Source organism: Ochotona princeps, chromosome 5 (assembly GCF_030435755.1).
Source record: "Ochotona princeps isolate mOchPri1 chromosome 5, mOchPri1.hap1, whole genome shotgun sequence".
Taxonomy (NCBI): Eukaryota; Metazoa; Chordata; class Mammalia; order Lagomorpha; family Ochotonidae; genus Ochotona; species Ochotona princeps.
In genome coordinates this window covers 46,122,118-46,149,737 of record NC_080836.1, presented here as the reverse complement: position 1 = coordinate 46,149,737, position 27,620 = coordinate 46,122,118, and the positions used below count along the sequence as shown (strand labels likewise).

General features: G+C 34.5%; 1 protein-coding gene across 1 annotated transcript in view; it reads right to left on the bottom strand.

Moving 5' to 3' along the window:
• Window positions 1-27,620, bottom strand: part of SCN2A (sodium voltage-gated channel alpha subunit 2) — a 167,136-nt gene that overhangs the window by 6,724 nt on the left and 132,792 nt on the right. The window contains exons 16-25 of the mRNA XM_058664577.1: window positions 26,923-27,279; window positions 23,676-24,155; window positions 15,192-15,312; window positions 12,963-13,117; window positions 11,039-11,212; window positions 7,031-7,153; window positions 5,456-5,737; window positions 3,276-3,329; window positions 469-606; window positions 8-112 (exon numbers count right to left, since the gene is read on the bottom strand). Of these exons, the coding sequence (XP_058520560.1) occupies window positions 8-112; window positions 469-606; window positions 3,276-3,329; window positions 5,456-5,737; window positions 7,031-7,153; window positions 11,039-11,212; window positions 12,963-13,117; window positions 15,192-15,312; window positions 23,676-24,155; window positions 26,923-27,279 (1,989 nt within the window). The remainder of the gene's footprint in view (window positions 1-7; window positions 113-468; window positions 607-3,275; window positions 3,330-5,455; window positions 5,738-7,030; window positions 7,154-11,038; window positions 11,213-12,962; window positions 13,118-15,191; window positions 15,313-23,675; window positions 24,156-26,922; window positions 27,280-27,620) is intronic.

Genomic DNA, 27,620 nt, shown 5'->3' with positions numbered 1-27,620 from the left:
TCCTTACAGCAGGTCGAGGTATGGGTTTTTGTGGCTTCTTTGAACCAAGTTTTTTCATTGCATTGTAGTATTTCTTCTGTTCTTCTGTCATAAAAATGTCCTGACCTCCAAAGTAAAGAAATGAATACAAACTTGTTAAAACCATGTTCTTCACTGGCTATATAATCCAACTTAATAATCATGTTAAAAATTGGCTCCCACAGTGTTATACAATGTTAACAACATCCATATTTATGGAAATGCATATATTACACACATAAATTATAGTGCATTTGTTATATTTCCAGACTAGAAATACACAAATCCATAACCTAAATTACCAATTAAATGTTGTCCCTTATCAAATATATCAAAGTAGTTTCAGAATTTTATATTGTTTTCTTTTGCTGATAAAATTTTGGAACATGCAGGATGCAAAGTAACATATGTTCACATTTTAGAACAACGACAAAGATTTAATATACTTATCTTCTTTTTCTGTTGGTTGAAGTTATCTATAATGACACCAATGAAAAGATTCAAGGTAAAAAATGAACCAAAAATGATGAAGATGACAAAATAAAGGTACATATACAGATTGTCTTCATACTTGGGTTGCAATTCTACCTACAAAATATGAAGAATAATAATCACTGAATTTTTTTCATAAAAGCACCTCAGTGAATTAAATTCTTAGAGCATGCCTCAATCATTATATGAGAAGAAACCAAACATTAAACTGATTTGATGATCATTCACATTTTGTAGAGTCACAGATAGCTATTTGTTGATTTGAGGAAATAAAATATTTAACAGATAAGTTAAGAGTGATAAAAACTTTCACTCACTAAATGCCTATGAATGCATTTTTGGTTATAAACGAAGATCTCATTGCAACATGCAAACTAATGTTTTTTAATCTTATAGAAGATTAGCATGTATTTTGTCTGCCTTGCTTCCCTCAACTGCAAAATGGATACAATAGAATCTGAACCTCATAGGGCCACTGCAAAACTTAAATATACTAATACAGGAAACATACTTAGAAATGCACCTGTATAGTAGTAATTGCTAAGTACAAGGGTTTAATGTAAACATATAATTCCTGAAAAGGAATAGGACCACTACTGCACATTTTAGGCAGTTGGAACTGTTTCAGTAACAGTTACTGTCTTATCCAACTCACCTGTTTAAGAAGAGACAGTATAGTTGGTTTGAATTTCGGCTGTCACTAGTTTTAACAGCTTCAGTTCTCACATTGGCTTAACACATTGAGTTAACTAGTCATTGATGATAACAAATACAAGTTTTCACTATGGGAGGAGGGTTTGGGGAGGGGTGGGGAGAATCCCAGTACCTATGAAACTGTGTCACATAATACAATGTAATTAATGAATAAACTAAAAAAAAGTACAAGTTTTGATTCATTATGTTGTGAAATCAATTTAGAAGGTCATTATCAACATAAAGTTCCCTAATAATATAGTAAATAACAGAATATTGTAAAGTTACCTGTTTGGTGAGATTTCAATTTTATTTGTATGTATGTGTGTGAAGCAATATAAAATGTTATTTGAAAATGTTTTACAATTGAATACAATACACATTCAAGAAAACCTATGGTAATAAATGCAATATATGAAATGCATTTCTAGAAAGTGAAATCCATAGCCCAGGACATTTTTATAAGCTTAGAAATCTTTAGTTTATTCTTTTCAGCCACAAATCCTAGCAAACCTGTGAGAGGTAACCATTATTCTAGCACACACGGTAAATTTTTATTTACTTGATTTTTTTAAAAGAAAGATTTCACACTGTTTTACTATTTTCTTTTATAATTTTACAATTAAAAAATGCCATCTTCACCATTTCTGAAATGTTTGTTTAGTTGAAAGAGTGATGAAGAGATAGGAAGGGAGGGAGAAAAGAGAAGCAAGAGAGAAATAGTGTGGGGAGTATTCCATATGATTTTCTCTCAGAGTTCTCACACCAGTTGGATCTGGGCCAAGCAAAGGTCAGGAGCCAAGAAGTAATTGGGCCTGGGAAGTAGTGAAGAGAGTGGTGCTGAGTCCATGCTTGTGATCAGAGTTCAAACACATGTTCTACATTTAATGTGTGAAGCCTCTTTCTTCAACGACAAGATAAGATTGATATCATCTGTATGATAAAGTTGGTAACTGAGATTAAATAAGCTAATTTAAGAAAGTCCTTAGCATAGTGAACACTCATAAAAAAGTTATTATGATTCAGAAAGCATCCACAACTGGGATTCCTGGCAGCACTAACAGAGGGGTTTAGTTTTTCCTTCTATTTCAGCTTTTATAAGGTAGAAAAAATTTTATGAATTCGTCATTTGGCAAGTTAGCTGCAAGGTTGACACTTTGGGACAATGTGTTAAGTTGACACTTGGCAGCCCATTATTCCATGTTGGACTGTTGGTTCAATTTCTGGTTGCTCTGCTTCCTACCAAGCTTACTACTAAGCTACCTGGAAAAGTAGCAGGTGATGGCTTAATAGCTGGGTTCCTGCCACACATGTAAGAGACCTTACAATTCTCCTGGCATTAACCTTGCCCAGACTTGGCTGTTGTGGCTATTGGAGGAGTAAATTTGTAGATGGAAGAGCTCACTTTCTCTGTGTCCCTCTGTTCTCCCTGACACTTTGCCTTTCAACCAACCAATTGATCAAATATAATGAATTTCTTTAAAAAGAAAGCTAGTTCCTGGTGCCAGAGAAAGAGAATTTTGAACTTAACTGCCATGCTCTTGCAAACTAAAATGTGATTTCTCCCTTGTTAAACAGTGAAAACTGTAAAAAAAAGTTGCAAAGTACTGATACATATGACGTAAATCTGAAAACTTCTGATTTCTATCATATAAACTCACTTTCAGAAAGAAAAAAAAGCTTCTAAATTTCCCTTGGTTGCTATTTTTCTCCAGCCATTAGTCACATATTTACTATTATAAGGAAGACAAATTGCTGAAGCAAATGTATAACGGATGAAAGAAATTGCCTATTAGGGTTTCTAGTACATAAATCATTGGGATGACCAGGGCTAAAACCCAACACTCTCAATTTGTAAATATAACCAATATTTGTTAAAATATTCAAAGTGAATCAACAAAAACATACTAGTAGGATTGAAAGAAATACTCTATAATCAGTTTGTATATATATACATATATATACAGATGCACTCGAAAAATTGATCTATGGTATGTTGGAAACATCACTAAATTACAGAGCTGTGGAAATGGTTACTTGACTGAGTCAAACTTTCCTCTAAACAAACTTACATTTCTTGAGTCGACAGCTGCATACATGATATCCATCCATCCTTTAAATGTGGCCTGTAAAAAGATCACATCATTTATTTTTTCTAAATTATAATCGTAGAAAATATGTTTAAAATCCTAGTTGATTCATATTGTTTCAAGTACAGGCATATAAAATAGTTTGAAGTTAATATATAAATTTTTGATAATTTTTAAAACAGCCTTTGAAAACATCTCAAATTCCTATTTTTATAATATCTGTATGTATAAGTTAACATCTAATTAGATCATGTTTTGCCAATTATATCCTATCATGAAAGTGGCATCTGCATTTTTTTACTCCCATACGATTATAAGAATGTCACATAAAATTTGATGAAAAAATTTCATTTACATCAGAATGAGATAAATCCAAAAAGATGCTGAACTGTATGATTTTAAAGTTTTGCTTCTGTTTATTATTCTAAATGATACTGTCAAGAAGCATTAGGAATTTCTATTGAGTATTTTCAGGTAATTAATTTGTAAACAACCTCCTAGTATGAAAAAAAACCATACTCAACCACAGTTTGGCATTTTAAATATTTATTTCCTGATGTATGTGCAAAGGATTCTGAAAGCAGGAGTCTTGCACATTTTCGCAGTGCCTTAGTGCCTTGGGCTCTGTCTTTTGCCCATTTATGTCTAGAGTGTTTGATGAGCTCAGGGAGCAGGCGGAGAGGGGACACTATGTTCAGCTGATGAACTGAATGAATTCTTATGAACATACAGCAGACATAACCTTGATAGGACGCATTTCATTTGAAGGAGAGTAGAGTGTTCATCTGGCAGGCAGGAATATGGAAACAAGTACAGAATTTGAGCATGGGTGAGGAAGTAGGAGATTTGGTTATGCTATGGGTGGTATCTGGGTGGGTGGTGATTTGATATTAGCATATACTATCTGCACTAGAAAAAGGAAATCTCTTTTTCCTTTCTCCTGAGAGAAAAAATATCCTCCCAAGCTTTTGGGGACAAGCATATCTACTTTGCTCAGAGTTGGGATGGGAGAAAAACAATGGAAACCTAAACAGAAATCTCACAAGTAAGAGACATGAATGGGGCTATTCAATTCTTAATCTGAAAAATCAAACTTTGTGGAACTGTCTTGTTTTCCATCTGGTACAGAGAAAAAAACAGATCAACAATTACTGAGGGAGGAACTAGGGAAACAAACCTTAGAAAGATTTTGCAAATGCTGGGGAAAAAGAATTGAAGTCCTATTTACATTTCATATATTTATGCAGTTTATTATATTTATATATATCTGCCTTTTAATTTTAGTTCCTTTAAATTTCTTTTAAAGTGACAAATAATAATTATATATTTGCACAATATTATATTTTGAAATACACATACATTGCTGAATAGTTAATCTAAGTAGCATATGCATTACTTCATTTATTTTTTTTGTGGTGAGAACATTTAAACTCAACTCTCTTCATGATTTTTGAGTATATAAAGCATTATTTACTAAAATCATCATGCTATACATTAGATTCCCAGAATTTATTTCTCTCATTAAGTTGAAAAGTTGTACTTATTGATGAACTTTCTCCCTATATCCAGCTCCCGGGAATCTCTTTTTGCTCTCTGTTTCTTTTTTAGATTTCATATCTAAAAGAGATCATGTGGTATTTGTCCTTCTGTTCATGACTTATTCCATTTAGTATAATGACCACAGATTCATCCATGTTGTGAATGTAGTTTTCTTTCTCATTAAGGCAGAAGCATTCAGTTGTGTTTGTGTGTGCATATATACACACTACTCATTACCCATTCATTCATTGACACATGTTTATGCTGATTCTGTATTTTGACTTGTGATGATGGCGCTGGATGTAAAAATGTTTAGACACCTGTTTTGGAGACAGTGACTTCATTTTCTTTGGACATATGCCCAGAGGTGGGAAAGCTGGTCTTAAGTATTCTTATTCTTAACTTTTGAGGAACTTTCCTACGGCTTTCAACAACGGCTGTGTTGATCTGCTCTTCAACCAACATGTTTGCAAGGATTCCCTTTTCTCCACATAGCTGTCAACACTTACCTTTCTTCTTTTTAATAATATTTATTCTAGGTGTCAGGCACTATTTCATTGTGGAGAAGAATTTTAGACTCCTTATAACCGTATATCACAAAGATTAATAAAATGATTACTTACTACTTGGAGCAGGGAAAGATATCCAAGTCCCACGTTGTCAAAGTTCACTTTCACGTTTTTCCACCTTGCTGTTTGATTGCTTTCTATGAGGGCTTGACATTCACTGTAGTTGTTGACTACGCTTACATCAAACATCTCTCCTGTGGTGAAGTTAATGCAGTGGTAAAACTTGCCAGCGAAAAGATTCACTCCCATGATACTGAATATTAGCCAAAAGATCAGACAGACCAGTAGGACATTCATTATGGATGGGATGGCTCCTAAAAGAGCATTTACAACCACCTGGCACAGAAGACAGGGAAAAAGGTGAAAATTCAATTATAAATCTTCACTATTATGTATTATCACATAGGATAAAAAGAATGAGGGTCAAATATTAGAAAAGTATCTGTTCTTTAAGTTCTTGTTGAGTAGAAATTAGGTTCTAGTAGGTCTAAAAATTTTACAATTATAGTTTGGAAGAGCAAAAGATAATTATTTTATGGTAGAATGTTTTTTTCAAGATGTAAGTGTATGCATGTAATAATGTTTTCCCAAAGTGTCGTTGTGAAAGCAAAAATAAATACAAATAGTGACCTGAGTATAGAAACATGGGCATCATCTCAATATCACAATTTAAAAAACATTTTTAAAAATATTAAAAAATCATGCCAACTATGCAATTTGTTATCCAGAATTTGAGAGTAAAGGGAAATGCTTGTGTCAAATTCCATATAGAAAATATAAAAATTGTTGTTTTGTTTGTTAAACTTACTATTGCAAAACAACTTATTTCAAACTGATAAAATGAAAACAACAGCAATTCCTCTCCATGTAATTCTATATACCCAAGTACACACACACACTACTCCCACAGAGACACATACCTCTGTACATGCCATTCATTTCTGGTTGTGTTTGCAGCAGAAAGAAGTCTAAGTATCACTTGAAAATATCACAAAATGTCCATTTTCTAACAGTTTCTTTTGCATAGTTAGAGCCACTAAGACACAGCATCGTTGTTTACTGGAGAGTGAAGGCATGTGGTCTGTGGTCTTAGGTTTGTGTCCTAGGCTATGACACATTTCAGCACCCATTCCCCCCGCTTCCATTGTGGCACCTTTCTAAATGAATAATTTGTTTTCCACAGTTGACCTACTTTTTAACCATCTCAGCCTGTTTTTAAACTGACAGATCACATTTCAGCTAAAAATACATTATTAGAACAGTGAAGAAATGATGAGTAAAGATTCAAAAGTATCCAAATCCAGTGAGTAGAAATTCCTGTACATACATGAATGGAATGGATATAACTAGTCGTAATTTAAATCAGTAGCTTGCAAAAACATGGTATAAATTTCCCATAGGACAAAAATCTAGTCAATTAGAAACAAGCACTGGGATATCACATTTCATTATTGTCTCTAGTGGTGGCAAGTACTACGGATATCTGATAAATGTGGTTATTGATTACTTTATTACATCAGTATTTATGTAGACAGCACAAATTATCCACGGACTTGCCATCTGCAAGGTAAAAACTATCAGTCTGGTTTCCTTTGTGGCTTCTAGGAATTCTAAAGCATTTTGTCTTACCCTCATTCCTTCAAAGCGGGATAAGGCCCTCAATGGTCTCAGGGCTCTTAGTGTTCTGAGGGATTTGATGGCACCAAGTTCTGAATAACCCAAAGCATTGGCAGTTAAGCTAACCAATGAAACCTAAACAGAAAAAGGAACACAGTCATCTTAGATACAGACAAAGATATCTATTCAATTGAACCTTGCTTTGTGGAATAAATATCACCCAGAATGCTTATCAAAGATACCAATATCTAGCAGAGTCTTATTTAGTAGGTTTGGGATTTATAACTGAGTACGTTTCTACAAGTTCTGAGGAGAGGCTAACAATTTAGGCCTGTAAATCATAGATAACAGAAGTTGGGGATAGACATTGTGGCACAAACTATGTTGCTGTCTGCAACACTAGCATCCCAAACAGGAGCTGGTTCAAGCTCAGCTGCTCCACTTCTAACCCAGCCCTCTGATAATGCAAAATATGGTCCAAGTACTTGTGTTCCTGTCACCCACATAGGATACCTGGGAGGGATTCAGGTTGTTGGCTTCAGCTTCGCCCAGCCTAGGCGAGTCCTAGCCCATTTGGAGAGTGAACAAGTGGATGGAAGTTTTCTCTGATCCTTCCTCTCTTTTGTTAATTGTGCCTTCCAATGAATAAATACTGCCCCCCAAAAGACCTATACTTTTCAATATTTTTCACATAGAATACGCTTACCTAAGATTTATGTATTTTAAAATCAGAGTTACAGAGAGAGAGAGAGATAAGAAAGGAGGTATGGATGTTGGAAGAAGGAGAGAGAGGGAGAAAGAGAGACAGTCTGTTGGCAGGGGTGGGTCAGGCTGAAGCCAAGAACCAGGACCTCCATCAGGGTCTCTCACACAGAGCCCAAGCACTTGGGTCATCTTTCACTGCTTTTCCCAGGTCATTATCAGGGACAAGGTTTAGAAGTGAATCAGTTGAGACACAAACTTACACCCATATAGAATGCTGGCATTGCACATGGTGGCTTTACCCAACACATCTTAATAGTGTCTCCATCAGATAATATATTTTTTAAGAAATAAAACAAGCAGAAAAAAAAGTACTATGATCTTCATCTATAAGTCTACGAAATCATATTATTTTGAAGACCTGAAAGGAAAATTAAAGCTTGTTAAACAAGTAAACTGCAAATCACTGGTGAAAATGAAGATACATACATTCAGATAGGACCAGTTCTCAAAATAGTGCCTGTGTTCTTTTGGCAAATTTCAGTGCAAAAGGCACAAAACAATTTAGTTAATCAAATACATTTAGTGAATTAAAAAGGTGAAAAGTTAAGATTTTATTATAATCAGAAATTGCAGGAATAATGTTTTGTTGAGTTATTCATGTAGTTAACAAAAGTAATGTAGTTAACGAAAGTTCTAAAATCCCAAGTTAAAAAAAAAAAGAACTCTCATAGGAAGCTCAGAAATGTCTGATTTCTGTTGGAAGAATATATAGAAACTAATTAAATTTATGTAAACTAAAGAATGTATTTTGTAATGTAGTTCTCTTGAATTTCAAAATCAGATCCACAAAAATAAAGGTTTAGTATTCCTTTTAAGAGCATGTTTAATACATTTTTAATAATAACCAGGCTTATTTAAACTGATTTTATATTCAGGCCTGAAAGTGCTATATATATAAATTTAGGGAAAAAAACTGAGCTATAAATCTTATCTTCAATGGTCTGTGTGGTTTTAATAAAACCTAATTTTGTAAGTTGTTAAATTATACAAAATTGTGAAAAAGGTCTGCAATGCAACACAAGAGCTTGTAACACCATTACCTTCTCTGAAGACAAAGCCAAAAAGAACCAGACGTAAGTAAAAATATTAAAGATAAAAAGTTTGATATAAAGACATACTCTGAAAAGGGGCAATACTTATCAACTTGTTAAGACAGGTGACAAATCATCCATTGTATGTGTCTGTGGTGTGTGTGTGTGTGTGTATACCTGCCTTGTGTAGCTCAGTGTGCAAAGGAGATATAGTTAGTTTTTTTTTTCTGGGACATGATAGTAATCATGTAATAGGTCTTTTGGTCTCGAAATAACCCCATTTCTATTCCATCATTCACTCTTCCAGCAAAGTTGTTTCATTAAGGGAACAAATTGGTCTTGTGGTACCCTGTATGTGATTCTTCACCGCTTGAGCTTGCTACCTTGTTACCAAATTGTAAATCCAAATTTTTTTGGATGGCAGTTTTTTTTTTTTTTTTAGCTCTTCTCCAACTTACCTTTCTTACCTTATCACTTAATTGTAAATCTTTTCCTCCATTTCCTGGCATCCTGTATGTATCCACAGTGACTTCTTTTTTGAACCAGCCCTGAATGTTATGTCAGTGTTCTGATTCTTTGGGGTCTTTTCCCTTACCTACTAACATCCTCATCCTTCGAATTCCAGCTCAACTCCACCTTTCTCATGAGAACACTCCTCAAGTGACAGAAATGATATTTTTACTACAGGTGTCAAGTTGTCATAGGATACATTTCTGTTTTCACTATTCAACTAAGATCTCACAAAAATTTAAAAAAAATTACTCTATTTGTACCTTCTAAAACATAATAAACAATAAGCATTGGAATTAAAGAAGTGTTGATCAGCTTATTATGCCAAAATAGTTTTCATAAACCAAGAAAAGTAAATATCAAAGTAAATTAGGTAATTTGAGCTCTGTCTGCAGGACAACAAGATATCTCTTAAGAACACCTTCACAAGACACAATGCAATATGCAGCCCTACTTCCAAATCAAAGATGGACTCCCAATGAAACTGTTGGACATATCTAGACAATGGGATGCTGGACTCTCTGACATTGTCTGTACTAGCAATGTTGGGATACACTTAAATAACAGACTGATGAAAGCACAACTTGTTATGAAGGACTATACAATTGTAGCAATATCGGGAAAATCAGTGGGGAGGGAGGTGGGAATTTGAGGGAGTGGAATCCCAGAACCTACCTAATTGTTCCCTAAAATTCAAAATTCAAAAATTTTTACATTGAAAAAAGGAATACCATCACAGCCAAGTAATGTTGACTTATTGTCTTTATCATCATGTAGATATATTAAATATTAGATACTTCATATGTCTGCCAGCCTGTCATGATCATATGCAAAAAGTAGAGAAAGAATGAATACTTGTAGTATATTGCATAATTGTATCACACAAATAAAAGATTTCTGCATTTGTGCCTTGTCCCTCATTTTTAATGTCCAGGCATATATGCATGATTTTAAATATTTCTTATTTTATTGCTAGAAAAAGTTAAGATTATTATACAGCTAATCAATAAGTTACATATAGTGGACTTGTCTGATTCTTATTTTAAAACTTTTCTACAATTTGATACTCCATCTTTATCAATACTAGTGAAATTTAATGAAATCTTCAGATAATTGGTTAATAGCAAGTCTGTTTCTACCGACAGAAAAATCAAGTAGTGTTGCCTGCTTTTTGGACTTTAAATTTCCTTATAACTGCTATTCCAGCTGTGTGACAACCCCATCTCAACAGGCTTTTATGATGAGAAAGATATCACATCCAAAGATGCCTGGGAATAATTTAAAGTTATTTTGTGAAGCGTAAGAATGAAAAAAGCGAAATTTCTAAATTACTATATGATCTTGAATAACTTGTGATTTAAAATACAACTCTGACATTAAATTAGCAAGTATGTGGGTATTTCAACCCACTTATGGAAAATATAATTAAACATACATTTACTTTAGTGTCAATTTTTAAGAATCAATGTACAGTTTTTCCATAAGATACATTGTCTATAAATTTTATGGAGTCTTAGAATAAGATGATATTTCATTGTTCCTGGCTCTCTGAAGATACATGTATTCAAATTGGCAAAAATGTTTTTGGGATGTCCTCTCCCTGGGAAGCAGGAAATCTCATGTGTATTAGGGTGCAGCATGGGCCAGGAACCATTGTCAAGATGAGTAAACAGCAATGAATGAAAGAGGAAATAGAAAATTGCAGGATACTCACATCAACAATAAGGAAGTCTAACCAGCACCAGGCATTGGTAAAATACATTTGAAAACCATATGCAACCCACTTTAAAAGCATCTCTAGGATGAATATATATGTGAACACCTTGTCAGCATATTCTAACATGGTCTTAATGGTTTTTCGCTGTTCAATGTAAATATCTTCAAAGGCCTGTAAGTGAAAAAAAATGCTATTGAATTTATTATCATAAACAGTCTCTTGGCTGTCTTAGCAAAGCAAATGATGCAAGTCGCCTGGTCGGGGCTTCAGGCTGCATGGCTGCATGTTTCTCAGAAGTGACTTTTACTTAAGTATTATTAACTGATTTTTATTAAGTATTATTAACGGATACCTGGGTATTTCAGTCAACCAAGCAATTCTAAAGGTGTATGGATTTTGTTATCAGCATATACCAAAAGATTATGAAAATTTTGAGAGCCTGTCCACTAATTTTCTTCAGAACAAGATTCAAGGCTCCACAGTGCATCTTGGTAAGTACTTGGTGAGCGGGAGAAGCAGGGGTGACAATAATAGTGGGATCACTATCATTGAGCCATCTGGGACCTGGCTATCCTTTGGGGAAATTAATGACCCAGCAATACAGTGGGTGGAGGTGGGGTGGCGATACAAGGAAAATAATTAAGAAGATAAAGAGGGAAAATGTCATCGTAATGTATGTGATTTCCCTTATAAATGCGAAACCAATGCAATCCTACCTAGACTAGAAAGAAATTATACTGACTCTGAAAGAGGTAAAAAGTCATCTGAGGTTCAGTATTCTTTGCTCAACACAGGTACTAGGAGGTGCTCCTCCTTGTACTACAAATATAAAGTAATGAGGTCCCTCAGCTTGAGGGAAATGGAAAGGATTCTCATCTGACACACACACACTCCCTTCCCCCTAAGCAGGGTGTATGCATGTAGGTCTCCAAACTATCACTCTCATACAGAGTGGGAAAGCATAGGAAACACATTGATGTGGACACCTGGATCTTCAGGAGTAAAAATACCACTTAAATTGAACTGAAGCCTCTTACAGGAAGAATGAGCAGGTAAGATTGGTGGCCTCAATTAAAAACAATGGAAATAATTCACTTTTAAAGAATAGTGGTATCCAGGTTTAAGACCATGGCTCAGTGCAAGTACCTACAGGCTTTTGGGCCCAGCTTACAGTTGGAACGGAAACCTTCCTCAAGAATCAGACACTCCTCAGTCATGTTTGTGTGTTTTGGTGAACTTTCATGGGATACTAAGAACCAACACCTGTTACAGGAAGCTCACTTATTATCCTGCAGAATTCCCTCTTTAATGGCAAGAGGACCCTCTGGGAATTAAGTGGCATGATGGAAGATTCATTGTCAAACCAGAAGAGGGCTTAGTGACTTTCAGACACAATGCAGTAGTTCTTTTAAAGGGACCAATTCACCAAGCTCTCCAATAATTTATTTTTTTCTCCAATAATTTAATGGAGAAAATTAAAGAAGTACGGCCACATGTGAAAGTGAGTCATGCCACTTTTACCACGTTTTTTAAGTATTTTTGGTTGATTATGGTCAATCAGTGTGAACAAGCCAAAATTTCTTGCAGCATGGAATTTATGTTTGACTGTTTGATATCTAACTGGCAATCCCTCACCATATCTTCATAGCCATTCTTTAAGAATTGTCTATGGACCAAAAGTCAGCAAATTCCTCTTTTACATATTGCAAGAAATCATGCCATTCTCAGCTTGATTCCATCTATGGAACATGCCAGGCAGTAATAAAAGGTGCTAGTTACCAATCTTCATTCTGCGGTGAATGCATCGTACATACTGTCTCTCATTTTCATAAGCACTGTATTTCGAAACAGGGTAAAGTTTCTGGCAGGAAAGGGAGGGATTTCAGGTGGAAGAGGAAGGAGCATATCTCAGGTCACCTACCAGAGCCCCACTGCTGAGCAGAATCATGAAGACAATGAAGGTTTCAAACCAATTGTGCTCCACTATCTTATAGCAAGTTTTTCGCAGGTTCCACCAGAGTTTCCCTTTGCCTTCTTCTATGCTTATTTGACAGCACTTGAACTTCCGTACACAGTCTACAATATAGAGGAGTAAATAAAGAAAAAAAAGCCACTCAGTATGTGTGTGTATCCATGTATGTTGGTGAGAGAGTCGGCTACACTATGAGATTATGACACATTCTGGATCACAGCTTTAAATTACAGCTACCACTTATAGAAATCAAGATTACCTGCATAAGGGCCTGGCGGCATGGCCTAGTGGCTAAGGTCCTCGCCTTGAACACACCAGGATCCCATATGGGTGCTGGTTCTAATCCCGGCTGCTCCAGTTCCTCTCTATCTCTCCTCCTCTCTGTATATCTGACTTTGTAATAAAAATAAAATAAATCTTTAAAAAAAAAAGATTACCTGCATAAGCTTTTACATGATTTGTTTAATATTTATTTTTGTTTGTGAAACTAATATAATTATTCTGTTATAATAACAAAAGTATGAAGATAGAAAAATAGAGAAGATAAAAATTAACCAAAGCTGATTTTTGTATCAGTATAGTATAATTACACTATAAGTATTCTACATGGACCCTATATGTATATTTGAATTCTAATTAGTCCAATTAATAAAACATAAATGTTTTCTACATCATTACCAATAAATAAATTTACAAAAAGTTTCACAATAGAAAAATGGGAAAATAAACCAAAAAAGTTCCTTAATTCTGTGAATAAGATTACTAAAATCCATTGCACTACTATTGAACATTTAAGTTGCTTCAGTTCCAGGCATAATCAGACCAATGTAACAGTCAGCCTGTGGAATTCATGGACTGCTAGATAAGACGTTTTTCAGTCAGTATTAACTACTTGCTGTATTTGAAGGACTGTGCCGCACAACTCGCAACACTATAATATGCAAGGTAAGTCTTTTCCCTAAAAGAATGTACATTTTAAGTACAGATGATTTGCTTACAACTTATCTAGTGATAGAAAAGGAAAAAAATTACTAAATAAAGTATTGTAAACATGCATTATTCAAGTTTAATTTTTGAACTTTGTGTGGAAGACTATTTGGTGATGGGTACTGAAGGTGTACAGACATCACATAATGTGGGAAAGCATGTGGCAGTTAAGACGTCACCTTCTGATACAGAGCCTCAGAGTGCCTGGGTTTAAGTCCTCGTTCCATCCCTAACTACAGCTTCTTGACAAGGAACAACACAGGAGGCGGGAGGTGACAGCTTCAATACTGAATCCTGGATTTCTGGCTTTGGCCTGGACTATTCCTAATCATTGAAGGCATTTGGATAATGAATTGATGGATGGAACATCTTTCTTTTCTTATGAAATAAAATCAAGATAAATAAGATTTCTTAATTTTTAAGAAAATAATCACAAGTAGGATATGAAGCTGTAAGAAAAATAACACAAGCAAAACTTAGTGGTTGGAAAGTTTGTCAGTTGAGCAGAAAGAATTAGGAAAAAAGTGTAAAAACGTTGCTTAAATCCTGTGGTTTCAGATGGCATGAAACATGACATTTTTATTACAATAGGCAATTGATCCATATTTCAAATAGTACAGTTTTAACTTTCTTTGAGATTACCCCAATGACATGTTGCCCCACTTAAAGCAACCCACAGTAAATTTTGACATTTCATTGTTTATTATCAGTTCAGAAATAACAGAAAACTTTGACCTTGAGCAATAGGAGCTGCTTCTGAAGGGCAGATTAAATTTACACTTAACATTTCCTATAAAATGACAAAACAGTAAGTAATAAATGACTTTTTTCACTCATAAAAATTTAATTTCCATTTGTTAAACATAAACAGTGATTTGAATGGTTGGACCTTCTCTCCTGTTAGATATATTCTGGAAGGCTAGAGAATAGCCTGCTAGTTCCATGTCGCAAAGTTGAACAAGAGCCAAGAAAATAATAACTACTTACACAAATTATGCCTCAACCTTTTTTAAAAGTCTGTTTAATTTTGATATAGAAAAGCAAACATCAGCAACTAAATGCAAGTTTTTAGGTGGTTAGCTTCAGATGATTATGGATAGATGGGTCATTGGTAGAGACAGAGGCTAGCTTGGTGGATAATGCAGATGCGTGGATAGGAGGAACAATCATGTACATCTGTGTGTTGCCTACCTTCTGTAAAACAGGCTTCAGGTTCAAGGGATTCTTCAGGTTCAGCTTCAGGTTGTTCTCCCTCGGCGGGAGCTCCAATGTCCACAGTGCTGCCTTCTGATGAACTAGTTGCATTTAGCTTCTGAAAATCAACCCCACAGGAAAATGCTTAAATATTTTCCGTAATCTAAATATAAGAATATATTAGATGTGCCCCCTGTCTTCGGTATGCATTTTCTTCTTCTGTAATGTAAAAGTGACTTAACCATAATGCCAGTCTGCTTTGGTAAAGGCGGGGGGTCACAAGATTAGATACAGAAACAACACCATTTTGTTTTCTTTACCATATCGTGCAAACAAGTGGAATAATTTTTATGTAAACCCATGTATAGAGATTCTAAAATAAAAGCCCACAAAACTTTTGTTAGCTGCCAGAGACAGAGGATCTGGTGAGGTCAGATTATGACTCAGTTTGCAAACAGAATAAACAATTTTTTACTCTAAAATTGTGACCCAACCAAAGAAAGCTGCACAAGTGCATTTTCATGTCAAATGCAGAAAAGATTTGTTCAAATGCACATAAAAAGCAATAATCTAAGTTAATCCACTTTTCATTGACATGAAAATGTTTTCCACTGGTTGTTATTAAATGTATGCTAGAATTTTCTAATTCCAGAGAGAGCAGCACATTGTTAGCTACATAGCAAGAGCTGATAAAACTTCGCATTCTCTTTGGCCAATGCACCCCTGTGCTGTATTGTGCATTCGGAAACTACTTGTTACTTTGGCACTCTTACCTGTCCTGCGAATATGACAGAAATTAGTCTTTCTACCATTTTATTTATTTTCCTTTAGGCTAAATAAATTATCACCAAAAGAAAGACACATTAGAAAGAAATCTCAAATTTTAAAAATCAATGAAGCTTAGCCAGGGCAGGCCCTTCTCGGGATTAGCACAAATGGAGGTAACAGCCAAGCTTAAACTTGGTTTTTAAAGGACACAACAATGATGTAGGGCCAGGTGTGAGTGCCGCATGGAATCAGAGTAGTTTGGGCCAGAGCATTCTCGAACCTGTTACAATGTTATTACCATTATTGTATAACATTAAGAAATGGCTGAGCTGACAAGAGGAAGGTTATAACCGCAATGAGGTAAGCACATGGCAAAAATGCACACGGAAGTATGTTAAACTGGAATAAAATGGATGCTGTTGTCAGCACTGGAATTATTCTATTCATATGTAGGCTAAGGATTATATGAATTTTTTGCTTGGAAAAAAATATTTACATCATAAATATGTAAAATATGTAAAATATTTACATCATAGAGTAGCACCAATAAAGTGAAACCATTTATATTAGGTAACATATTTATGCGAATGAAAATGCTTTTGTCCCAGCTAATCTAATAATATTATGTTAGAAACATAAACAATAGTTATTTCTGCCTTAGTAATGTTAATTTGGGGATTAATTTGTAGTTTAGCCAATAGTTAACTCAAATACTGTATATATGTTTCCCGAAGGTAGTTGGCTTTTTCTCTTCATCAGGCTGTTCATAATCCACACTTGATCTTAGCCAAAAGGCCGAGAAGCGATCATAATCCTAGACAAATAGACAAATCCTAGACAAATAGTCATGTCTTTCTCAATAAATTTGAACATACTTTGCTATAAGATTAAACATTGGAGTGAGAGATTTATTACGAAGTTCAAATTTTTAAAATTTGCTATCACTTATCTTTGGGAAAACTCTTAGACAATTACATATCTAATTACATATCAGTAATTGTCTAAGAAATTATTAAATATCCCTTCATTTCAATCTTTCTAATTCATGAGAAGCTGCTACACATTGAAGACTGGCCATATTGGTCTTCCCATTTGCAGGATGTTGAAACATAACACAGGTACATAGATGCAGTAATGTTTAGTTGCATATGATTGCCTTATAGAGACCAGAGCTTGCACTCTCTTTTCAATAACTAACTACTTCCAACACCTTCTATCTAACTTTTGATATAAGTGATATTCTCTGTATTTTAGGGCACTACAAGTCCTCAAAGGCTCTGATTGTATAAGGAATCTTCATCTAAATGAGGCTGCAGATTATTCATGAGACTATGAGATAAACTTAAGTTTAACTCTGAAAGCAGGAAGACTATTCCGGAATCATTCTAACATATTTACTCTTTCTGCTTTGCATACAGGGATCTATAGTTTGAGTAGTAAATGGAACCTCTTTCAGGATAATCAGTCTCATCCTTCTTCATCTTGTTTAGGACCTGTGACACGTGTAAGAGGTCTTCAAATGTTCACATGAATGAACAATATGGAAAACTGTGGATGGAGTTCAGCTTTTTGCATCAAAATAGACCTAACATTTTAATTTCAATGTTTCATGAGTCTTTTTTGCAGTATCCTCATACTACTCGAATATTATTAAACACCTGGTACTTACAGATATAAGAATCTAAGTTGCCCTATCAACACATCAAGAATCCATTTAGGGAAGGAAATTCAAGTTGAATCATCTATCAGTGATGAATCAGTGAATCAGTAGTGAATCATAATGAATCAGTGTTGGACTCTGGACCTTCTGCACCTCGTATCTGCCACAATTCTCTAGAGGGCTTCTTTGATGATTCACAAGCAAACTCAAGCTTTATTCATATGAAATTTTGTGGACTAGGCAAATATCACAATGCATGTGACATCGTTCATTGACAAGTTTTATATTCATGAACTTTAGTATTTACTCAAGCTATGTTCATGATGTTCAGGTATTTTAATGTAATGGCAAATTCATGTTAGAATTATGTACTAGCAAAGTTTACTCTAAATAATAATCCTGAGAAGTAGATAATTAAGTATTCATTTAGAAAATCTTTCTTAATAACCTCAATTCAATGATTTCTTTAAAACACTTGAGAGAAAAATGTCATAACATTATGAAATGTGTCCCTAAAGCAACTAAAATATGTAAAGAGCCCATAAAAGCACATGAAACAAGTCAAGGATATAAAAACCTTTAGCTTCAGATAAGTTCATAATTACAATCAATATAGTGGCAGGGAAATTCGCAAATTAGAGTTGTCAAACGCATGTCATTGTATCGCTCTATTAGCACCTCACACACTTACTGAGGAATCTTCAAAGAAAATCCCAAACTGGGCATCACTAACTCCAAAGTGCTACATAAATAACATTTTGTACATAAATAGGAGACGGAAATATAAACTGGCTATAAGTAGCTTAATAACCTTTAACTTTCCCTTTGGTAAATTGGAATGTTCACGTTGTCTTTCCATTACCCATACTTATTCATCTGGAAATATATACTGAAAATATTAGTTGAGCATTTTTGCTGGAAACTTCTTCACATGGTAGATACTCTTTAATATGCTGAATTCGAAGTGGGAGGTAATCCATTCATACGTAGTAAGCAGGAAAGAATTACAAGCTGCCTAATAGTCTAATAAACTTCAAGATGCAATATTCCATTTTGTATTTTATAATACTGCACTGCAGATTTTACTCCATGTGATAAATCAATACTAAGCATTAATAGTACTTCCTTCAGGACCTGGAGCATTGGCCTAGCAGCTAAAGTCCTCGCCTTGAACGTACCAGGATCCCATATGGGCGCCGGTTCTAATCCCGGCAGCTCCACTTCCCAGCCAGCTCCCTGATTGTGGTTTGGGAAAGCAGTCAAGGATGGCCCAAAGCTTTGAGACCCTGCACCCGCGTGGGAGACTTGGAAGAAGTTCTGGGCTCCTGGCTTAAGACTGGCTCAGCTGCAGCCGTTGCGGCCGCTTGGGGAGTGAATAATTGGTCGGAAGATCTTCCTCTCTGTCTCTCCTCCTCTCTGTACATCTGCCTTTCCAATAAAAAATAAAATAAATCTTAAAAAAAATAGCACTTCCTTCAGAAAGTAAACTAGATATACATGGGTAAATTATTTTTAGATATTCACAATAAAAAAGGCAAGTCTGATTTCCTATTAAGTTTTTCATAGGAACACTTGTTTCTCATTATGAATTTAAGACATTTTAAAACAAAACAAAATTAGTAAACGACATACAAAATTTAGAAAAATATCCTTATTCCAATCATAAATGCTAAGAAATTGGGAATTTGATTTAAATAACTTTAGATGATATAACCCAAATCTTCTCTGACAAGTCAGTCATTTTGCATGAAAAATTGAGAAAACTTTCCCATAAGTACTACATATTACTCAAAATAAAACTTTAGATTCAGGTGTTTTGGCCCTTCCCGCTCCCCTTGTATTGGAAGTCAGCCTATCCATTTAGAGAGTGGACATTTTGTGACAATTGCTCAAGGAAATTTGAAATTTCAGTAGTTCGAAAGTTCAGAATAAATGTGACCACACTGATTCCTCTAGTCTGTGCCTTACCACTCTCCAGACAAATTTCCTGTAGTCGTGGGTCGATAACTTACTGATTGTAACTTTGTCTCCTTTATCTTTCTACACAAGAACTTGCAAAAATATTATGCTCAGATAAAAATAAAACTAACTTTTGCTCTTTCCAAGGAACTTGGAAAATAAGCTATTATATTTTTATGAGTTAATACAAGATAGTGGAAAAAAAAACCCATATTTTGTCCTTGTTTATACGTGTGTATCTGTAGTTGAGACTGAGCAAATATTTATTTTGAATTCCATTTAATGTGAATCTATTCCTCAAAAATATAAGGCATTATGTTTCCTGAAAACTATAGGACCTCTAACTGAATTTCTTTTTCAAAAGTATAAAGGAATGTTCCAGGAACACCATAACGATTGCTATTTTCAAAGAAGTGGAAAAAAAATCTCTCTATATATATGTAATTTGATTTACAGTTTTAATGGAAGAAGAGAGGAATTGTTATGTAAATGACAACATACTTAATATTCTTTTCTTTTTAGAAAGAATTAAATTTTCCTGAACAAATTGATTATTTGTGCATAAAGCTCTGATTTCAATACCAGAACACGCCTGGAGCCCTAACTGGAGTCCATAGTAGGATTGTTATGAATCAGGATAAGGGCAGTCTCCTTGCTTGAAAGACAGTAATGCAGCAAGAGCTCTCCAATTTCTTCCCTTACAGGTGTGAAGTGTGTGTGGTTAGACCTACTGAAGCAATATTCTTCAGGAGAAAGTTTTTCAGTAGGTCTAGATGAAATTGAGTGGGAGACCCCATCATGGACAAAGGATAAATTAGATGAAGAAGGTGGACTTGAAGATAGAATGAGCACACCCTTTAGCTCTCCCTCTGCGTGAGCAGAAGACAATTATTTTTTTCTGTCTAGGAGTTTTAAGGATAAATATAAGCTAAATGTCCAAGGGAATCTTATTCTAAATCCAAAACATTTTTGGTCAATTGCTAAATAAAGCAATACCATTTTCTCTAAAATGAAGCAGATAAAAATTATACTCACGCAGCTAGCAGCCAAGACAAACATGACAATTCATTTACATATAGCACATTAAAACATCATTTAGGAAGTTTACACATGAATAAGGGATTGCTTTAATCTGTGAATTTTTCTTCAGAAAATGATAGAATGGCATTAACCAGAAAAATTACTAGCAAGTACTTTCATTTGTGCTGTATTAAAAACATAAAGGTAGGAGCAAGAAAACTTTTCTGAGGAAATTTTTCGTAATATCCCTGTTACTCCTTTAAGCCTTTAGCATTTTCAAAATTCTGAAAAACTTACATGGAATTAAATAAATAATAAAGCCATGCACTTTTATTTTTCATTGAATACGACTTCTATTAAAATCTATGTAAGAAAATCAGCCGCTAAATCTTAAAAAGAAAAAAAAAAAAGAGAGAGAGAAAGAAAGAAAGAAACTTAGGGTTGTCAAACTTGCCTGACCATGCTTTCTATGACTCAGCATAATAGCAGCTGTGCATGTTCTTATTTTACTGCCAATGGATGGGCAAGGAACATAGCTGAGTAACATGCAGGCCAGTCAAAAGTCATTTAGAAATTGATTATATTGATATATGCACAACTTGCTTGGGTAACCTGGATAAAAGTGGTGGCACGAGCCTCTGACTTGTTAAAAAACACCAGAGCTGTATTCTCGATGGCTCCAGCTTGATTTTACCCCTGTGAGAAGTAAGAATGGTAAGCAGTGAAGGTCACCATTATTGCACTATTCAATTTTACTTCAAAAAATAATAAATTCAAGTATGGTTTCAATATTAATAAAAACTCTAAAAGTGAAATCAGTCATAATTATGCTAAGTATAGTCAAAATAACATAAGAGTTAAAGCATATAGTGTTATGACATGAATCTTAAGTGAAACACTGTAGATAATATATAGAAAGCTACAAAAAATCAGACTTGATAGACATAGGAAAACACCAGCAAACCTTAGTCCACTCAGCTAAAATGCCTCATAAAACAAGAAATGCACTTAAATATTGCAAAATAGAAACAGTAATTTTCTCTTTAACAGTAAAAATCACAAAAGGAATAGTGATAAGACTCATTTTCTTTCTTGCTTACTAATTCAATATTTTGCACCCAATCCATCTAGTAAAATCCCATCCAACCAATCAAAAAATGACCAAACAAAAATTAACAGAAGGCAAATACTGAAAAAATATTTTTCAAGGGGAGAGTTTTAAATTCTTGGAAGGTTATTTTGATTCTGGTTTATTTTATAGTGTAAAGTCACAAAATAAAACTCTACAAAATTAAAATCTAAAAATATTCTTGATCAGCTGGTTAACACAATCCTTTCTTTGTTTACAAATTTATATCTAGAAAGTTTGCTATAATGTCATTAAATTAATCATTTCCCAAGTATCAACTTTAACATCAAAGTAGCTAATTGACTAACATTTGATTCTTCATGATTATAAATCTTAGTTTATATAGCACACTAGATATTCTACATGGGAAAAACCCACGTTTAGATACAATGCCAAAAGACTAAGAAAACAATATATATGAAAATTCTATTTTCTAAATGCTGACTTTAGCTGCTATTTAAATGTAATAGAGGAAATTAGATCTAACCTTTATACCATTATACTCTTTTAAAATTTTATTGCCAAGTTTGCCACATATTATTCCATCTTAAAAAAAATGTTAGTTCAGTTAATAAAAATGTTAGTTCAACTAATTTCAGTAATTCTTTTCTCCAAGCTATGGTTTACTATTTTTTCACTGAATGTCTTCAATTATGTGTTAAACTAACATCTCTTATCCTGTCACTTATATTTTAATATTTAGCACCAATGTTTAAGCAGTTTTAATTTAATGTTAAATATCTATATCTATATAACAACTTATGAAGAGCAAGTTTATCTACCCCAAAACAAAGACAGAATGCAGATTACTCTTGAATAATCTTGTGAAGTACATGAAATCACACTGTCTGAAACATCTAGAGTGCTCTTCTTAAAAATATGCTTTCCTGGAAATTATAATTTACCTGTAACTCTCATGAGAATAGATTAAAAATCATGCTAAATTACTTCAGTTTCGTACTACTCTGTACCAACTTCCCATATCATCTGTCTTAATGTAAGAACAGTCATGAAGAGCTTCATCCTCTCTGCCAAGCAATTCCAATGAAAAGGGGCAAACCTTTGCTGTGAATGTCTCTTTGTTAATGCAAGAATTTGCTACTAAGCATCTTAATTTCATTTTTATAGAGTTAAAAATCCCAACGTTAAGATGTTTAATTCACCTTTCTCTGTTGTAACTCAGCACCTATTAATCTATAGGTTAATACAAATAAGACAAACCAAAAACATTGTCTGGCTCATGTTCTGTAAAACAAAGGCTACCTTATGTTACCAGAATACGGCTGTCTATTGAACTGATGAATACAGAATTTTGCATTCTTTAAAGTATTAAAGTTTTCTTTTTGTTTAAACAGTATGCTTATTAGGATAAAAATATTTGTAGCATGATTTTTTGTCACTACTTCTATTCCTTAAAAAAATTGCTTCAATAAACAGAAAACTGCAACAGATATCAAGCCAACATCCCAATCAGCTTTCCATAAGTTATTATGCCTGTGCAAGCTAAATAACATAATGCTTTATTAAACATTTCATAAAAGACAAAATGTGACAAGATGACAACTAGAAGAAGTACCCTCCCATCAATTATTTCTCGGATACATACAAAACCACCATTGTGGGTGAATTATAAGGAACAAAATGTACAAGCAAGGCATTTTTGCAAATCTAAAATCATTTCAATGTACTTAGGAAATTTCATATTAGTTGATGTTAATATTATCAAAGATACCAAGCAATGCATATGTGATAAAAGTTACATCTTATATTTGGGTATATATTAATCTCTCATCAATGTACTTATTACTACTTTTGCCATAGAAAAGATGCCAATAGATATTTTCTTATTCTTCTGGAAAGGAAGCATATAATAATTTTAAATTTAAAATAATTTTAAAGTAATAGAAGTGTAGAATTACAAAAATACCTTTTTAAAATTTCCTACCTCTTTGCTTTCTTCCATATCTGATTCACTGCTGAATTCTTCAGTATTCAAGTTTTCAAAGTCAGATTCCCCAACAGCAATTGGCACCGTCACTGTGAGGCTGGGGTTGTTTATAAATGACATGTAATCACTTTCGTCCACGACATACTTCTCTACACTGCTGCCTATGCCACTGGTAGTGCCATTTCCGTCTTTGAGATAGTTAAGATCCTTGCCTATTTCTATGGTGGTATGGTTGGAAATGCAGCTGTCTTTTTTGTTATTTAGATCTTCAAGAGGTTTAATTTCATCTAGAGCTTTCTGCTTTCTAACAAAAGCTTTCTGAATAAATTCACGTATTTTTCTTTTAACAAAATCAATTCCTTTCTGCATCCTTCCCACAGCAATCTGGAGGTTGTTCATTTCGTTGTCATCATCAGTGGCAGCAAGGTTGTCAGAACTGAAGGAACTTAAGAGCAAGGCCAGAAACAGGTTCAGAACCTAAAAGAGAGCACGGAACAGGAGATCACAACCTCAGTCATTTGAATCGTTCTAACTAAATCTCCTAAAGCATTCCTACAACTTAACTGTATGTTAAGGATTTTTTTTCTAGTTAATGATTAACAATCCTCAAAAATGAAAGAAACTAAAAATACCTGATCAACATCAAATCTATCATTGCAAAATCCTGAGGCCATGATTGCACAGATTTGATATTGATCAGGTATTTTTAATACTATGAATAGCACCACAAATTTTTCTGTAAATTGGACTTCCACAAATAGTTCTTAGTGGTATGAGTGAAAGGTTTGGTGATGAGAAATCATTGTGAGAATTCAGAAGGAGGTAATTTTCTAAGGAGTCAGTCATTCCCAGGGATACAGGATTAAGTCATATCTTATTTCAGGATTTGACAGATAGTATCCATGATTCCCTGGTTATTGAAGCACACAGAAGGTTATTAACAGGAAAGATGGACAAATGCATATAAACAGAACAGTAGTATCAAAGAATCCTAGGAAAAAAATTAAGTAAAATTCCAATGGAAACGATGCTGCGTTCTACTCTATTGATATCTTTCTATTAAGCTAATGAGGCTTAACATTTCCTTTGTGTGAAAGTAGTAAATTAGGTTGAACAACGGTGCTTAAAAAAACAAAAGTAAGAAAAGGGCAGAGATCCAGAGCAGTGATTTAGATGATGCTTGAAATTTCTATATTCTATATCAGAGTTCTTGAATTTAAGTCCTGGCTTTGTTTCAGATTGCAGCTTCCTGCTCAAGTAAGCCACCCATGTCAGAGATTAACATTGACATCCAGACATCTGCTCTCAGCCTGACCCAGTAACAACTGCTGCGAACAATGGAGGAGTGAACCAGCAACTGAAAAACCCATGTCTGTATCTTTACCTTTCTTTTTTTAAAAAAGATTTATTTATTATTTTTATCAGAAAGGCGGATATACAGAGAGGAGGAGAGACAGGAAGATTTTCCTTCCGATGGTTCACTCCCCAGGCGGCCGCAAGGGCTGCAAGCTAAGACAATCCGAAGCCAGGAGTCTGGAACTCTTTCTAGGTCTCCCACATGGGTGCAGGGTCCCAAGGCTTTGGGTCAGTACTCGACTGCTTTCCCAGGCCACAAGCAGGGAGCTGGATGGGAAGCAGGGCTGCCGGGATTAGAACCGCCGCCCATATGGGATCCCAGCGCATGCAAGGCGAGGACTTTAACCACTATGCTGTTGCGCCAGGCCCTGTATATTTACCTTTCAAATAAATAATTGTAAGTAAATTAATATTTACAAATGATAAAAATATATAAAATTTAATAAGGACCGCAAGTACTTTTGAAAGCCTGTAGTGACCCATCCAACAATCCCCATGTGATAGAACCTGATAATTATACTAAGTCATGATCAGTTACTTCTGGAAGTTTTTTTTTTCATGGTAAAATTATTTTATTTTGATTTACCTTTATGTAGATGAAAGAGATAAAAGAAGGAAAATAAAATTAAATATTACATTTTCATTTTTATATATAATGAAATAAATTTTTCTCTTGAGTATTTCCTTGATTTATTTCCCTAAAATGTATTAATTTTAATTAAAGTTTGTTAATTCATCCTTATTTATTAAGTGAATTTTTCCTGTTATCTATCAGTCAGAACTCGTAGTATGAGATCTAATCTCTATTGCTTTAATGTACTGGGAAAATTACTTTACTTATACAAGTCATTTATTGTTCTGTTTACTTGATTTATTCCCCTTTCTCATACTGTCTTTGTAAATTTCTTCACTCACATCTCTATCACATTGTATTAGATTCTTTTTGCTGACAGACTGGAAGCTTTTTAGGTCATAAACATGCCTTAAAGAGTCATATCCTAAAGCAATATTGATACTTGAAAGAAAGAATGAAAGTAGCTCTTTGTGAGCATCTGGCTTATGCTAAGCATTTTATAAGATTCAGATGACTTAAAACTTACAGCAGTTCCATAAAGCAGTACTTATTATTGTTAAGTTTATAGGTAAGAAGACTGGAGATTCTGTAAGCTTAGCTTGTCTAAGATCACCCTTAATCACTAAGAAAGTGGGGTCAGCATTGTGGTGCATCATGGACAGCCCAACCTGAGACCATCTGGTCTCGGCTGCTCTCCTTTCTCTCCAGCTTCCTGCCAATGGCCAAGTGCTTGGGCCTCTCCCAGCCATGTGAGAGACCTGGATGAGGTTCCTGGCTCTGGGCTTTGGCCTGACCCAGCTACAGCTGTTGTAGACACCTTGGAAGTGAACCAACGAATGGAAGATCTCTGTCTCTCCCTCATTTGCTGTAACTTCTTCAAATAAATATAATTTAAAGAATTAGAGAAGCTGTGTTATTTTGCTAATATGATTTTGTGATGTTTGCTCTTGTTATGGTTACAGAATGAATAAGGAAACAGTTTTTCATTTCCACCTTGTTTGATGATTGCTTTCTGTTATTATTTTCAGTGTCATTAAGGTTATTTTTCATTTTTACTGCTCCTATATCATAACTTACTCCACTGCTCTTCCCTTGTCAGGAAAAAGTATTCAATGAAAATGACCTTTTTATGTCATCAATACACATGTGTGACTTTTTTTTTTTAAAGAGATAAGAGTTACAGTACAATAAGCTAAGCTATTGCTTGCAACACCCACATCTCATTTGAGTGTATAACACCTTCAGTTAAACATCCTTTGTCATGGTTACATTACCTATCATTGAAAAACGAGGAAAATATTTTTTACTACATACCACTAGGTTTCCAATCACCATGACCATCATGAAGACAGTAAGGCACATGGTTTGACCAGCGACCTCCATGCAGTCCCACATGGTCTCTATCCACTCTCCACACAGCACGCGGAACACAATCAGGAAGGAATGGAAGAAGTCATGCATGTGCCAGCGAGGAAGTTCACAATCATTGGAGATCTTGCAGACACATTCTTTGTAGCTCTTACCAAAGAGCTGCATGCCGACCACGGCAAAAATGAAGACAATGATGGCTAACACCAAGGTGAGATTTCCCAGCGCCCCCACGGAATTGCCAATGATCTTAATCAGCATATTTAGTGTGGGCCAGGACTTTGCCAACTTGAAAACTCTGAGCTGAAAACAGAAACAAGATGACTATTAACGTCTTGCATTTCTGAAGAATCTACTTTTTTATAGGGAAAATTTGTAGTAATAACAATCTCAGGTGTAGACTAAGAAGAGGTTGTTTATATGCCAAACTACTAGCAAATGCAGCAGTTACCTGAACCTCATAGAGTATTTTAAATCCATAAAGAGCTTTACTATAAATATAATAAATGATAGAATACAAGTTTTTAAATGCCAAAATTTCTAGAATCCTGCAGAGACATTTGCCTTATCTTTTTTTTTCTTCAAATAACTGGGAAATTTGAGATTACTGGTGGTTAATTAGCACATATTCTATTACACAAAAG